The 15,750-nt window shown below is 36.8% G+C and overlaps 1 protein-coding gene across 2 annotated transcripts in view; it reads right to left on the reverse strand.

Moving 5' to 3' along the window:
• The window catches only part of AFG1L (AFG1 like ATPase), a 72,209-nt gene that overhangs the window by 9,111 nt on the left and 47,348 nt on the right, over nucleotides 1-15,750 (reverse strand). The window contains exons 9-10 of one of the 2 annotated variants that reach the window (XM_040597827.1): nucleotides 14,761-14,831; nucleotides 14,404-14,504 (exon numbers count right to left, since the gene is read on the reverse strand). The exons of the other annotated variant lie outside the window; for it this stretch is intronic. Of the exons in view, the coding sequence (XP_040453761.1) occupies nucleotides 14,404-14,504; nucleotides 14,761-14,831 (172 nt within the window). The remainder of the gene's footprint in view (nucleotides 1-14,403; nucleotides 14,505-14,760; nucleotides 14,832-15,750) is intronic. 2 annotated transcript variants of the gene reach the window in all.

Genomic DNA, 15,750 nt, shown 5'->3' on the forward strand with positions numbered 1-15,750 from the left:
TACGTGTCTAAGGAACTTGGGCACCTTGGTGGATGCCCAAACATAAAGATGAAAATCCCGGGGAGTCAGAGGGAAGAAACAGGTGGAGGACAAAAATGTAGCTAATGCACTTCAAGTGGGAAGAAAGGAAGATTGAATACTACTTTTGGTGTTTATACAGACATAAAACCACAGTTCATAGAGGGTTATAATATGTATCTCTATCACAGCCAAACAAGAATTCAAGCTACTTCAGCAGTGCAAAAAGCTGGCAATTCAAAAATTCCTCTAATTCAGGACATAAAAGGCAGATCATTTTGAGCTGTTTAACAAGAATTTCTGAAACATCTACCCCAGCACTAAGTGATAATATTCTGTAAATGCTGGCAGAAACATGCTTTTGGAGACTCCAAAATCTTATGATCAGAAAGATCTAAGCCTAGCAGCCATGAGTATTTTAAAAGTTAGTATCTCCCTGCCAAAACTCAAGTCTGGTGAGACACAACTGAAACCAAGTCAGCCACTCTCTTGTTATATACGGCTCAGCTGGCATCAGCTGCAGTTCTTTACAAAGAGGAGTTCTCAAATTCCCTCTTTTTAGAGTTCAGAAAGACATAACTCTGGAGATGAAGACAAAGCTTTTAATCTTGTTCTCAGCATGAGTTCCTCTTATCTTGGACAGGTCCTTTAATTTCCTTCTGCCTTACTCTACTTACTGTAAAAAGAAGGAACCATCAGCAAATTTGCAAATGCTTCAGGGACAGTTTAAAGCCCTTTCTCCCTTTAACCTTGGTATTGGCCCAATTTCCATGCTGCCTGCAATTGCTTCAAAGCTTTTCTAACTCACCAGCTATATGCAAAATGCTCCAAATGCAGGGGACCATGATGCAGGGGCACCTTGACAGCTTCTCAAGTCACATTCTCATTGGCCCGCTGCCCTTGCAAAACTAGCATGAGGCTGACACAAGCACCCACGTATCAACTCTGTGCCACACAAGAAATGAAATCACGGAAAACAGGTTCAAGGCCAGATTACACCACTGCTAGAGATTCCAGCTGTGCGGTCCATATTCAGAAGATCCACTGAGGAGATTTCTGCTGTTTCAGCAGCCAACAGCCCTCCCCTCCCCTTTACAGTATTGCCTACAGGCCCTTTTTCCTCCTCTTGCAGCAAGTACTGGCTGGGTCCAGACTGCCAACAATACAGACTCAGACCATAACACGGCTAGTGGCAAATGATTTTGGACACCTAGCACTGTCCTTTGTATAACAGTCCAGGGCTGAAATTTATTTTATGAACCTGAACCAGTCACAGAAAGTATTTCATTTTTGTCAGTAGCATATGTGAAGGTATGACTTCCTCTGAAGTTGCTAATGAAGCTACAAATCCTCCTAAAATTGATACATATATATGTAATCCTCTTACTAAAAGTTTAGCCTGATTAATCTGGTCTTCTGACCAATGTTCTAAAAATAACTTGATTTGGCGTGCGTTTCTGGTACTGCCTGATCTTTTTTGTTTTATCAATTATGGATCAAAACTCACCTTCAGAACAATAACACATTTATGTAACAATTGTCACCATTTGTTACCAGCTCTTTCACATGCTGCAGTATTATGTAAAAAAAAAACAAACAAAAAAAAACCACCAACACAAAAAAAACCCCAAAAAACAGTAAGAGATTGGAGCCAGTATTATTGTTCCTGCATGTGTATGTAAGGTAAAACTGTTGTAGATTTGTCATTAACTCTGATGCCAGGAGTCAGTATTTTATAGGCAACATACTAATGCAAAACGCATTAGCACTAACACGGCCTACCCTCCTGCCAAAGCGTTTCCTCCGCTTCAGCCTGCTTGACCGAGTTCTCACCTACATTTGGTTTTGTTTCTCCATCTACTTAATGCTTTTTCAGCTATCATCATCTCGGTTCAAGTAGGATGTTTATGATTTTGAGCTCTCTGCAGACTGTTTTAAGAGTCAGTAGTCTCCTGTTTCTATTATATATTCTATTTCAATAAAGTATAAAGCATTCTCCTTCCTTGTTGACTTGTCAACGACAATGCAGCTCATCTTTTAGAGACTGCCTGAAGAATACAGAACACTGTACATATGTTAGAAAAATATATTTCATCACAAGAGAAAATTTATTTTTGTTATATTTTGTTTTGGAAGATATTCCAGGGCCAGTTCCAATAACATCCTGAAGAGTTATTATAGACAATAACTACAGTTTAGTGCAGACACTCCAACACTCCAAAACTTCCTAAAACCAAAATACAGTTTAAGACTAGATAATATTTACAACTTAGACATTAAGCAATAACAAAATTTATAGAGCTCTTTTTGTTGTTTCCAAAGGTGCCACACTCTGTCACTAACAGGGCTGATAAAATAGAACACTGAAGTAGTATTTCCAGATTGTAATTCAAGAAAGGAACAGAAAAAACTAAGGAATGATCTGTGATGCAGCTGCATGCTGAAGAGTAGATAAAAACATTAATAGTTAGGACACTGCTAACTTGGTTACAAAATTTAAAGGCACTAATGGCAACGCAAATCTATGGGAAATCTCTGTAAGTCACAGGCGAAGATGAGAAGTTCATTTGAAGCATTATTAATAAACTGAGAATTTAATTAAGAAGACAATTTCTTATCAGGTTTTACTGATGGTTTCTGGTGGAGAAAAAACAAAAGGCATGTCACGTTGTGTAATTAAATATCACATCAGAGGGCATACTGAGGCAAGATTAAAATAACATGCAGTTTTGTTTTGGAACTTCCCAACTAAGCCCTGTGAGTTGGCCTGCAACTTTAAATTCATTATTTTAACTTGTTTGAACACTACTTGACATGAGGCTATACAAATTGTTGGTTAAAATATTCACTAATTGATTTATTATTCTTTCTTTTAAAATATTCTTTAACGTATGTTTTGATTACTAAGAGGGAAGACAAAAAAAATAAACAGACCAGTGATGTTTCCAGAAGTAATCATATAAGTGAAAGCTATATTTTTGAAACATTGAAGCTGAAAAGTCAGACAGATGTTAAGACAGCAGTTGCCTGTGCACCCTTAATCTTTATCTCTTGGATATACACTACAGTCTTGACTTACATTAACTGATGCTTCCCCCCCTCCTAGGACCCTTGACCTACCGATATGCAGAACAGTGGTTCTCACATAGCGTACACTTACCAACATGGATTTTGTCCTCACTTCTGGTGTGTCACAAGATCTCACTTGTCATGGACTTTTCAAATGCTTGTGTGGAAGAATTATTACGCATTTCTTCTTTAGCTCTTGTTACCACAACAGCTAGGTACTTCACCTGCACTAATGAATTTATCTCAACAACTACAGCTGTGAATTAAGAAAGTGATGCTATCTCCATTTTACAAACGAGGACAGAGAATTAAAGTTAAAAGCACATGTGAGCTCTTGATGCCAGGTTAAGAACCTCTGAAAACTGATTTTTCAGGTTTCATGGAACACTACCAATTCAAAATACAACACTCACTGACTTCAGTTAGAGCCATTATTATGGCAGTTTCGGACTCAGTGCCCCAAGAAGGCTGTCCAGAAAATTAAGATTACAATTGCCAACAGTGAAAAGGTGGGGGTTTGGTTGGGTTTTTCAGTTGGGTTTTTCTTTTTGTTGTTGTTGGTGGTGGTGTTTGGTAGTTTTTTTAATAAGAATAGTACCATGCACTAAATCTGGTGCGGACTATGGCAAAAGCCAATTACGCAAGGCAGCATTCAGCTGTATGTGATCATGTAATTACAGTATCACACATCGATGATTATTACTGTAGTGCCTACGCAGCAGGAGGGACCAACTCAGATAACAGAAGCAACAGTCATTCTGGAATTTTCTAACTGCGTTTTGGTGTTGATAGCACCTTACCTTATACATCCTTTATGTAAGCTGTTTTTCAGCTTTGGCACCCACACAGATGATCAGCAGAGCTGGAATATGAGATCTATAAACACTAGGGTCAAAGGTATTTTCTCGATCAAGTACAGCCCCCTGCCAGCTCAAGTTACCTCATCACAGAATTCCGGTGAAAACTGATTTTGCTTGATCTTACAGCAGGATTTTTGGCACAGTTCTCATAAAGGAAAGTTGTTTCAGACCTTTGCTCTTCTGCTGATTAAGAAGATGCTTGTAACTTCTAGATTATTTTTTTATTCATAAACAATTTTATATTCATGTATGACAATGCTCTCTACTAACTGAAATAGTATATTTCTGTTCTTGGTCTTTATTTGGTGTGACTGATGTGGATGAAGTTCTCACTTTTTTTTCCTCTTCACTCTGCTGTGGGGACAACATGCACTCTACCCTAGACTCTCCCAAGTACACCTTTTCTGCACCTGCTCTGCTTGAGTTTGTTTTCTTGCACACAGATGAATACTGCTTTAGTCACTGGTATTTACCAGTTTCCCCATTTTATCCCAACTGAGTTGAAATGTCAGTCTCACTGGAGCACACTCCTAAATTCATTCATTATTCAGCACAATCCCTCCTGCCTTAGAACAACTTATCTACTAAATAGTGACAGACATCCATACTGAACCTACAGGAAGCGAGACGTTTCAAAGATCTATCAGCTGGTCAATGCTGGCTACAGACTGGAGGAACAGCAAAAGGCATGTTTCTGCTCCCAAAGCCCTCACTGCCAAATTTCCAGTTTCAACTCCAAAGTATGGCATTTGCCAATGAAAAGGTCTCCAAAAATAGTTAAGGCTTAAAAAAAAAAAAACAGGTTTACGTTGCTTTGCTGTAATCAAACAAGCCTACAAACTATTTCAACATGTATAAACAGGTACAATACAAAAGGCCGTAAGAAAGAAGTGTACATACATCAAAATTATATGTAAGTTCCCCTTAAATAAGCTACTAGATCACAAACAAACCATCTTGTTTTTTTTTTAAGTTTTCAGAAGAACCTAGAGATTATCGGAATTAGGTTTATAGCTCATTCTATTTAGAGGCCTATTTAATTATTGGCACTTACTGTTAAGATTTCAAAATGAGTCAGCAAAGCTTGGGAAAAAAAAAGGGACGACGACAGGGATGACACACATTCAAGCATTTAAGAAACAAAAACCTGAATTTAAAAGGCAAACCCTTAAATCTACAATCAGCTTCAAAAATCTTGTCCTTATGTATTCTCTAGTATATAACATATAGGATCTAAAACCTCAAGGTTTATGCAGCTTTCACTGAATGGAGTGCTTTCTAAAATTAATCCCTGATACACATAAAATAAAGTGTAAAACAGGAAGGAGGTATGACTAACAATATTACTACATTACAATGTTCCCACCTGAAATAAGTTTCTTAAGTGTATTTTATAAAACATACTTGTGAGTTTGATACAACAACTTTTTTTGGGGGTGTAGAAATTGATTAAATTCTTAAAGCAAATTTCACTAATAAAAGACAAATGGCAGAGTAACCTGCAAAACCTAATCTCCTGATGGGAATAAAAAGAAGATCAAAACCAAACTAAGGAAACCTATTATTCTAAAAAGTTACTGAAAATAGTGCTCACTTTTGAACAACTCCATAGCACGTTTATTTGCAACTGCACCCAATAATCCTACAGTTCTAAAGATGACACAATTACACAGTGGACACATTTAGCAGTTTTTAATGATGGTAATTCCCCTCAAAATTATTCAGAATCATTAGACTGAAAATGCAGTTGAGTTGTGTCATCATGTAGGGGAGACATTCAATTGACTTAAAGACAGACACCTGCATTCTTATAATCACTCATTGCCTTTGAAAATGGTGACTTTTTTTTTTAACCTTAGTTCAGTTACACTTCAAAATGAAAAATGCAAGCTGTTCAAATTAGGAACATCTTCCTCCTGGTCTGTACAGTATGTCTATTCCAATGGAACAACAACCTACCAGAAACTGCCTGCCACTTCTTTGTTGCATTAATCTACAGAAATACCGTATTTGCCAATTACAAAAATGTTAAACAACTTCCTAAGGGAAAAAAAAATCACAGTAAGAAAACCTTTTACAACCGAGATATTACATTCCTTAGCTTTGTTATGCTGTAGCATGTTTGCTAATCATTAGTAACCCAAATTCCCTTGTCCTGTTTTACAGTTCAAACTGAAAACACGACCTTATTAAAGTTACTTTAAAAATACTGAACTGCATAGATTCATCGAGCCCCATATCCTCTAATAGTGGCCAGAAGCAGTTGTCTAAGGTGACTATAGGAATAGGATACGCATATGGCAATACTTTGCTGATATATTTTCCCAGGTACCCATGACCTGTTGTTCATTAACTTCCATGAATGTTTATATTAAACCTTTTGCATTTAACATGACTGACTGTTCTTCAGTTTACCCACCCACAAAATCAGTTTTACAGATATACTTTTGTATCATGCTAAGACTCTGTGTTCACTGGTACTTGGCAATGAAAGGATGTATTTAATTATCTAATGGAAAGACTACAGGATCCATGAAATAAATTTATTTAACCTTTGTAAAGAAAAGGCTAAAATGGGTTTGAGTACGCTCCGAAGTCAGTGTTCCCAGCAGAGGGCACTAGCTGCTATGCTCAAGCCAGAGGCAGACTTAATTTAAAAGTACTGTGAGGAAGACTATCTCCTTACTTCCTCAGGACCTTGGAAGACTACATATAAGGTACACTGTTGTCTAAATTATTTATACCAGATCAAGATTCAAGCCAAACTGTCACCAGTCATTAAGCAAAATTTTAAAAGAGAAGTGAAGAAAGAGAATTGAGAGGATGATTTTTTTAAGGCCTAACGAACACTGACCTTTATGTATAAACACAGAGAAATGAAACTACTGTGATGGGGTAGTAAGATTTATATGCACATGATTGCTAGCTTAATATTGTTTAAAATCAAGTTAATATGCACATTCTATTTTAAAAAATATTTTCATCTGAATTTTGAATATATATACAAACTGCTAAGAAAAGGTATAAGAAAAAAAAAGGTTTTTATAAACACACTTTTCAGTTCAAGTTATCAGATCTGACCATCCAAAAAGCCTTCTAGAATTTGTCAAGGACAATTATAAACTATATTTGCTTGTTAAGAACCAGCTCCTTAGAATCCACTATTGTGAGAACCTTTCAGTCACATTAACTCAATGAAAAAATTAACTAATTGTGTTTTGCAACATTTAACTCCACTAGTAAATGTATCTCTCATTGTATAGATGGAGAAACTGACAGGAAGAAATTAATTAAAGGCCACAAAAAATGGGGGAGGCTAATGTTAGTACTAAAATTCAGGAACTGTGTCGGTATTCCGCTTAGTACCTCTCCCAGCCTTCTCCGGCTACATTTGTTCATTTTATGGGGCCTTAGAAAAAATGGTATGATAACAAACACTTTGATGAAAACCAAGCATATTTCTCCTGGATGATTACACCGGAGAAACACATTTACAGGGCTCTGTTCTAGTGAGTCAGTAACTACTTTCATGTCACAACAAGCGCTACCACGTGCCATACTGCCACATAAACCCTGGTGTGTCATATCCGGAAAACTGCTTCTCATTTTGCTCTAAAGCAAATAAAATAGATCAGTATTGTCTCATCCAGCAGTTTTTTAGTTTTCCACATATTCACATAGCCAGCAAGGCAAAAACGTTAAGTGTATGAATTTGATATTAACTAAATTAGCTAAAACTTGGGATTTTCCTCAACTGGAAAAATATGATTTAGAAATTGACGCACACAATAATGGAACAAGATGCTTTCTACCAACTTAATTGCATGTCACACCAGCACTGCATACAATATATTCTCTGTATTTTATCTTTATATATAAAGTATATCTATATTATATAATAGACAACCGGTAATTACCAATATCTGATGCATTATTTTACACAGAAATAACTCCTTATATACTTAACATGAAAAAAATTTGATGCTAACAAATGAAACAAGAAACAAAAGACTAATACCAGAAAGACACTGAGTCTATTTCCCAAGGCCTTCATGTATTAATTACGAAAGCAGCTGTTTTGCAAATTCTACTTAATGCCAGGAGATGTTTCAAATAGTATAAGTTACTAATTGCTGATTTGCTATATTCATTTATCATGTATTGGCTGTCATTTCATGAAATCACATGATATCAAAGTGGAAAATGTTTTAATATTTCCCTTTCAATCAGAATTGTGATTTTATTTCAAAGGAAACATCACTGAATTTGACAAAGTTTTATAGACTGTTCATATAAAATATTGTATTGCAACAGTTCCTAAGTAATCATCTGAGCAATTTCAAACACATCTTAATCATACACCAACAAATGTAGAGTTTAAGGTCTGGACATTTATCCCTCTGGACTGCACTGTAACAGTTACCCAAGACCAGACTAGAAGACCTATTTTGACAACAATGTGAAAGCAGAGGCATTTGGGTTAGAAGCTATTTCTCCAACATAAAAAAAGCATCCAGCCTTTCACACAATGACTCTTGCAAAACTTAAATTCTTCTTTCTGGAACCATTAAGGGTTACGGATAGCCAAAGGAATCACTTCACCAAGTTTTGAGTATGATGTTGTCCACTCATGCCATAATGATTATTGAGGTAGTGAGTATGCATGAGTAGTGGGATACGCCAGTTTCAGAAAACTCAAAAAAATACTACAACTCCACAATAATATTGCAACAATTCAGTGTAATAAAAAATAACTTTGCAAAACAACTGGTGCCCTTCATTACACTCACTTATTCCTCTACCTGAAATTAAATAATGTTTTTGGAATAATGAACCAAATGTAACAGAGGAAATAATTTTAACCAAAATTAATTGCATTAACTAAAACAGATTACATTTTGAGTTGTACTGTCAGAAGATGTTGGCAATGTAAACCTTTTCTCACACACACAAAAATATCTTGTTATCTTGTATTTACTAGATGTGAAACACATAAACAAAAGTCCAGAGTTGACATCCACCTTCCATTATGAAACGTCTTCATCTTGAAATTTTCTCATTCTGAACAGATGCCTCAAACTGACACATCTATGTGTGCGAATGAATATTTATTTGTAAAAGTTTCGATCAACTACTGTATTTCTGAGAGTAAGGCTGTTACAGACTTTGTTCCTCAAGTCAGACTTTCCTTTAGCAGTGGCTCAGTGAGAAGTTGTAGTGCTGCCATGCTGTGGACCAGGAATGTCAAATTTGGAATAAAGGCGGCTTGCTTAGCAGGGAAACATCTTATACATGTTCTGTGAAACCCCGCTCAAATCTAGGGAAGTTACAAGCCTCTGAAAAATGCAGTCTGAACCCACTGCACAAACTGGTAGCAGACTAAGTACTGTCTACTCCCAAAAGCACAAGGGGGCTGAGTGCAGGTTGGCCCCTCCAGATGGACTGGACACGTTCTCCTGCCTGCTGCTGCTTTGTTCACTGCACTCGCAGGTGCAGTGAGACAGTTGCCAACAGACAGAGGGGACTCTTGACTCTCTCATGGCTGTAGTTTCAGACAATTTAAGACCAGAGATCATGAGATCCTCCAATTTCCTGAATTTTAGAGGCAGCTAAGCCTAAGAACTAGTCCTTAGCTCAAACACAAACACCTCTTCCTAAAATGACACCCAAAGTTGACCCAAAACGCAGTATAAGGAAGCTCTGCCACTTCCTTCACTACCTCAAATGTGTGAATGGGTGGGGGTTTTTGTTGTTGGGGTTTTTTTGTTACATCTGAATCTCTGCCTGTAGTCTCTGGTTTTCATTATGCTGCCTTCTGCTAGATTTAGGAGCCCATTAATACCTGTATTTTTGGCCCTATGTGAAAATAGCTGTACATTAGAAACTCATCTTCTAGTCCTCTTTTTGATAAGCTGAACAAATTGAACTGTAAATCTTTCATCTGAGGTCACAAATTCTCCAGCTCAAATGATTTGTGGCTTTTTCAACAGCCTCTTCAGGTTTGTCAGTGTCTCTTGTAAAATGTCAAAACCACACCTAACATTCTGCCATCAATCTGAGATGTTTTTAAAATAAAAATAATCTTTCGACCCTCTGATTTATTTCCACTCTACCCATCCCAAATGAAATTAGGTCTAAATGCTCTAACGCTGGACCAGAAGCTCCTTTTGAGCTGCTTGTGCATTATAATGCTTAAACTTATTTCCATGTCACTATGCCTAGGGGACAGTCTCCTCCTGTAGGTATGACTTGTGTTCCCCATTTCTAGATGCAAAATGTTGTGTTTGCTTAGATTTAAAAAAAGGCAAAACAAATCAAACCCTCTCCTTCCTCCCCAAAACCTCAGTTCTGCTGAGAAACAAAACTGCATGCAGCATCCTCATTTTTATTTCATTCCCCCCATACACACAGCACTCTTCATATTCACAGCAAGTTTGTATTAGAATTTATGTTATACTCAAAACTGCTGGGGGAAAAAAAATCATTGTACTAGGCTTAGTATAAAAATGTGCTCATTAGAAATGCTACACTCAACACCAATCCTTCAGTGATAATTCTTTTTATATGTTAGTTAACTAACTTTTCAATCCAATTACTTTCATGACACTGCGTAATGCCAGTTTGTCAGTAAGATCAGCATCTACAAAACTCAACCTCTTCCACAAAATCAGGGAGACTGGAATTAATTTTATTTCCATTCTTTAGTTATTATCCACTGTGTGAATCCAGAACCAGCTTCTCCATTACCCTTTCTCAACTAAAATCTGACCGACAGCTTGCAGTTACACAGGTCATCATGCTTGTGTGGATTTTGCTTGTTTATTTTTTAATGTTGGCAAATAGTAGCATTCTTCTAGTCTTGTGGAATTTCTCTTGCACTCTAACATTTATAAAAAATAAAAGGCAAGGCAGAAATCTCAGCCTGGTTTTCCAGGACTCCAATGACTCAAAATGTCTTTGCAGCCTATTTTTAATATATGCTAACTATTAACAGACTGGAAGTTATTTTATTATCCTTTGATGAAACTAGTATTTCACTGTTTCACCTAGAACAAACATTTTTTGCAATACCTTTTCCTTTTCCCACATCATTAGTAAAAGGTCACCCATCTCCAGCTAAGAATAAGCCAATAACATTCAGATAATAAAAACAATATCAAAACTCCCATTTTACTTAACAAGTCTTATAGCTAAGCAGACATGACATTTGCTGATGACCTTTAGTTTGTCTTTAATTTCCTGCACTTCATAACTAGTTGCTAATCACACTATATTATTTGATTCTGTTTCGATGGTGACAGAGGACATACTTTTACTATCTTTTTCCTCAATAAGTCCTTCTTGTTCTTCGTTGTTGTTGTTTACACTTCCCTTTCCAATTAGTTTTGGTTGTACTTCCCTTTTGCTTTTGAAAATTACTCTTCCTGAACACTCAAATACGTGATTTCACTCTTCAGAAATATCTTTCAGTTACACTGAATGTTAGAAAATGATGGAGAAGATTGCTCCTACGCAACACAAGCTAGATGAATTCATCACTGTAAGGTCCCATAAAGCTGCTCAAACCAAATGACCTCGTACTGGATATAGTATATTTTATGCTAGAAAATTATCATTTGCAATTTTCAGACTAATTACATTTCACTATTTCCTGCATTACATCTATAGCACAAGCTTCCCATACAAGGGTTTTTTCTTTATATGCTTTTTATAGCCAAGTGCTCAAGAAGCAATACCCCTCATTCTCCGTTTGCAACAGACCCCTATGAGTGCTACCCTCTTGGGTTTGTTCATTAGTAGAGTGATCAATATGTACTCAAGACTCTTGTATTAATTACCTTTAAGGCAGGTACCAGTGTCTTTAACTACTGCATACTGTCCTCCACCTCTTTTAGCCACTCTGTCCTTAAGTAGGCTGTAAGCACTGATTCCACATTCTTATGAACTTTCCCACAAGGTTTCAATAATATCAGTTATATCTCATTTTCCTCCATTAATGAGAATTTCCCATTTATTATGCTTGTCACTGGTCTTAGAACTGGTATAAAACCAACTGCAAATCTTGTTTACTGTTCTGTTATAAGTTTAATTGGCTCCTACAATACCAACTTTAAATTGCTTTTATCTACCTAGGATGCTTTGCTTGGGCTGTCAGTTAAGCCCCTTGCTGGTTGCTACAGGCTCCAGCAAGGAAGACACCGCAACCCATGTCCCTTCACGCAATCTGCCTTCCCATGGAACTTTGTCCCCACGTCCCGCACAAAAAAACCTGCAGACTCACTCTAGCCAAATCCAACAAATTCCCCTCCAGTATTTTCTTTTGTGGAGCTTCCTTTTCATTACATATTTCTCAGCCTCCTAGTTTCCTTTTTCTTAATAGTTTCACTCATGATGCCTGTCAACTTACCTACCATTTGGCACCACAAGCAGTACCAAATACCTTGTAGCTATGTCTCCTACAGATTTCTGCTTTATCTCTCCACAGTTTCCACTATTATCCAGCTTACTTGAATTACATATGAATGACTTCACACTTCCTGTCATGCTGAATGTCCCCTGTCTTGGGGGGGGGGGGGGGGGTGTGGATTCTGCCTACAAGCCACCAGTGCATTCTTCTGGATCCTACTTATTTCTTCTATGGCATCAGTGGGAATGACATCCCATTCTGACTGTTAAAAAAATGATACTGCATGCATAAATTTTTCCATCAAAAAGTTAAAAGATTTCATGAAAAAAAGGAACATGGTTTCATGGTTTGACAACTGAATTTTTCTTTTACCTTTTACCAGATTTTAAGAGCAGCAGGGTGGGCAAATGGAGCAACAGGGCAGGCAAGGTCTTAAATGCAGTTTACACCAATGGGAATTTATTACGATTGCTATAAAGCACTATAGAAATTTACATTAGTGAAAAAAAATCCTATTATAGGCAACTCAAGCCATTCGTCCAAATTTGATGGACAATTCTGAAGTCCATGACTATACTTCTCTACCTATGAGGTGAACATAGTGATACTACCTTACCAATACACTAATGTGATACTTATGAAGGTTCATCAGTGATCCAAAGAGAAGAATAATGGCAAAATAACTGTATATAAATATTAAAAACAAATGGAGACAAATGCAAAGAAAATAAGCAATGACCAAGGAAGTTGTTAAAGATCTACTGTCTGCCATGTGTTTTAGTTTTAAACACGTGATCATGCTATTAGAGACTATCAACACATGAGCAGATGGCGTCTGAATTCAGACAGCATTACTTCTTAAGTCCTGGGAGATCAATGTTAGGAATGATACTGTTAAGTGATGTTTAACATTTCCTAAGTATTCTTTTTACTTGTACTGAGTGCAAACCAAGCAACTCAGCTCCATTATGCCAAGGTGGTCTGAATGCCACAGATTTCTTCAACAGGATCAGAACCTTCAGACCCAAAGTATGAGCTGCTGCCATGTGAGCTACCAGAGCACTTCTCCTTGGAAGCAATTTATCATCCCATTTAAGTACATAAGGTATTTACTAGACTAGAAAATGTTACAAGTGTTTGCTGACATCATAGTTTCCTGATACATTAAGATGCACAATGAAGAAAAAGTCTCAAAACTTTTAGTGAAAATCAAGCTACCTCCATGCTCAGAAATGGCTAACTGGTTCTGTCTGAAACTGAAAAGCAACAAGGCCTAAAACCCATGGTCTGAAACATAACCATGAAATTTCTGTCTGAATAGTTGGTAGCTACAAGGAAGTGAAAACAGCTATAACCAAACGACTACTCAGCATCCTGAATAGAGGGTGCTATAAGCCCAGTTTAGGTTGTGATCATTTAACAATAACTTCAGGTATTAGCAGAGAGGTCACTGAAGTACAATGCAACTCCCGGGGGTATATCTTCAAATCCACTGGAGGTCATGTACAAAAGCAGCTCTTCAGGAATCACCTCCCAACATATTTAACAGAGAATGCCAACTTTTGAGAAGGCCTGGGGCTAAACAGCCTTTGTACAGCCAGTCACAACTAAGGCACACAACAGCAGCCTTATCCTAGTGGTCCCAGAATTACTGTTCCTTTGCTTGGCTATCAACTTAAAGTCCAGATTTTAAAAACAGTATTTGAATACTATTTACATATTGGTATGTTATGACTACTAATATTCCAGCAATAATGTTAGCCCAGGCACACACACTATATTAGGGTTTTGGAAGACAACCTGTGATATACATGAGTGAAGTCATTGTATATTATAAAAAAAAATATTATTGTTCTTCTGGGAAGCTCTTCTTTTCTCTCTCCCATTAGATCCAAAATCTTTCTGCCAAGTTAAAAAAAGCCCCGTTAATTTAGTTATGAAATGGGAAAATATGAGGTTTTGTGTTTTGGATTTGTTTTTGTTTGTTTTTTTTTTTTAAACTGTGAAAAGTCTGAGCATTAACTGATCTAGATTTGACCGGGTACTCACTCTGTCACACAGCTCTTCAAACGTGAAGTCTGCAATGGTTCCACACGCTTTATTCAGCCTCAGCTCTCTGCCTTGCACTTTTAGAATCCTTGGTCTAGTTACTATGGGAACATGAACAAAGACTCAATCTTCTCTGGATAATTACTATAAAATTCATCTCTTACAGATAGGAAATGCATAGCTTCATGAATAATAGCACATGATTCAACACATAAATTAGACAAAATGCTGATACAATGACTGCCACTTGAGTGTGGCATCAACCCATATACAGCAATGGAACTTATTAATTGGTCAGTGGAGATTGGGCATTGTGTTCTAAATGTATTCTCTTTCAAGAGAAATTAACTTACGTACAATCATTTTGTTTCTGAGCCAGCTCATCAAACAACTTATCCATGACAGCCTCCACATCAGCTTCACTTGTGCTACAGTGAAAAGAATAATAGAATATGAAATTAATAACACTTGAAGCCAACATCAAACAGCTGCCTGAGCCTGCTTAGCTTTTTGCCCATAAAAAAAGAGAACAGGATGTTATGCTCTAAATACAAACATTAGATTTAGAATACACTTAAAAGTAGAGAATATTAACTCTCAGGTAGATGATTCTACCTTATTTGCATACACTGAAAGACTTCTGTGTTTTGAGCTGTTTCCAGTAATGAGGCAATACAGGCAGAGCAGATCCATTAACACTATGCGTACACAATGAGAAAAAAGGCTTCTGGCTCTATCTTGCATGCAAAATAAGAGCAAATAGACAAGGCAAGGCAGTCAAGCACCTAAATAAGTATCCTTTGAAATTTCTGAGAGGGGACTTTGTGGAATTAAATATTGGAGCAGCTTTCTGAGGGATTAAAATAAAAATAAAAATCAAGTCAACTGATTGTGTTTAGCAAACAATTTTCAAAATTGCAAAATTAAACTATGAAATTCAAAATACCAGCACAATCCCTGGATTAGTGATTTTTATTAGTTTCCCCTCTCTGTTGCCAATAGTTTTTGGGAAAAGATCAACCACAGACAGTGAAAATGCAAAATATCTGTGCTGAGAGCTGAAGTTAAGTTTATATTCATCTTCTCGTTGCCCCAAGAATTATAGATCTGTCTGATCAGAGAATATTTTTTGTCACTGAATGGGGCAGAGGGCCAATCTTTCTGTGTTTCATTCTTAAAGATAGATAATATTTCTAGCTGAGATCAAAAGCTAAGTATAGCAAATTAACGCTACAGAAGACAATAAATTAGAACTAAGATACGTAACACTTAAGTTAGTATAATCTCATTTGGTATGAAAAGTCTGCTTTTATAGATCATGGACACACTCAAGTTGCATAGCTTCAC

Source organism: Falco naumanni, chromosome 6, assembly GCF_017639655.2.
Source record: "Falco naumanni isolate bFalNau1 chromosome 6, bFalNau1.pat, whole genome shotgun sequence".
NCBI classification, from domain to species: domain Eukaryota; kingdom Metazoa; phylum Chordata; class Aves; order Falconiformes; family Falconidae; genus Falco; species Falco naumanni.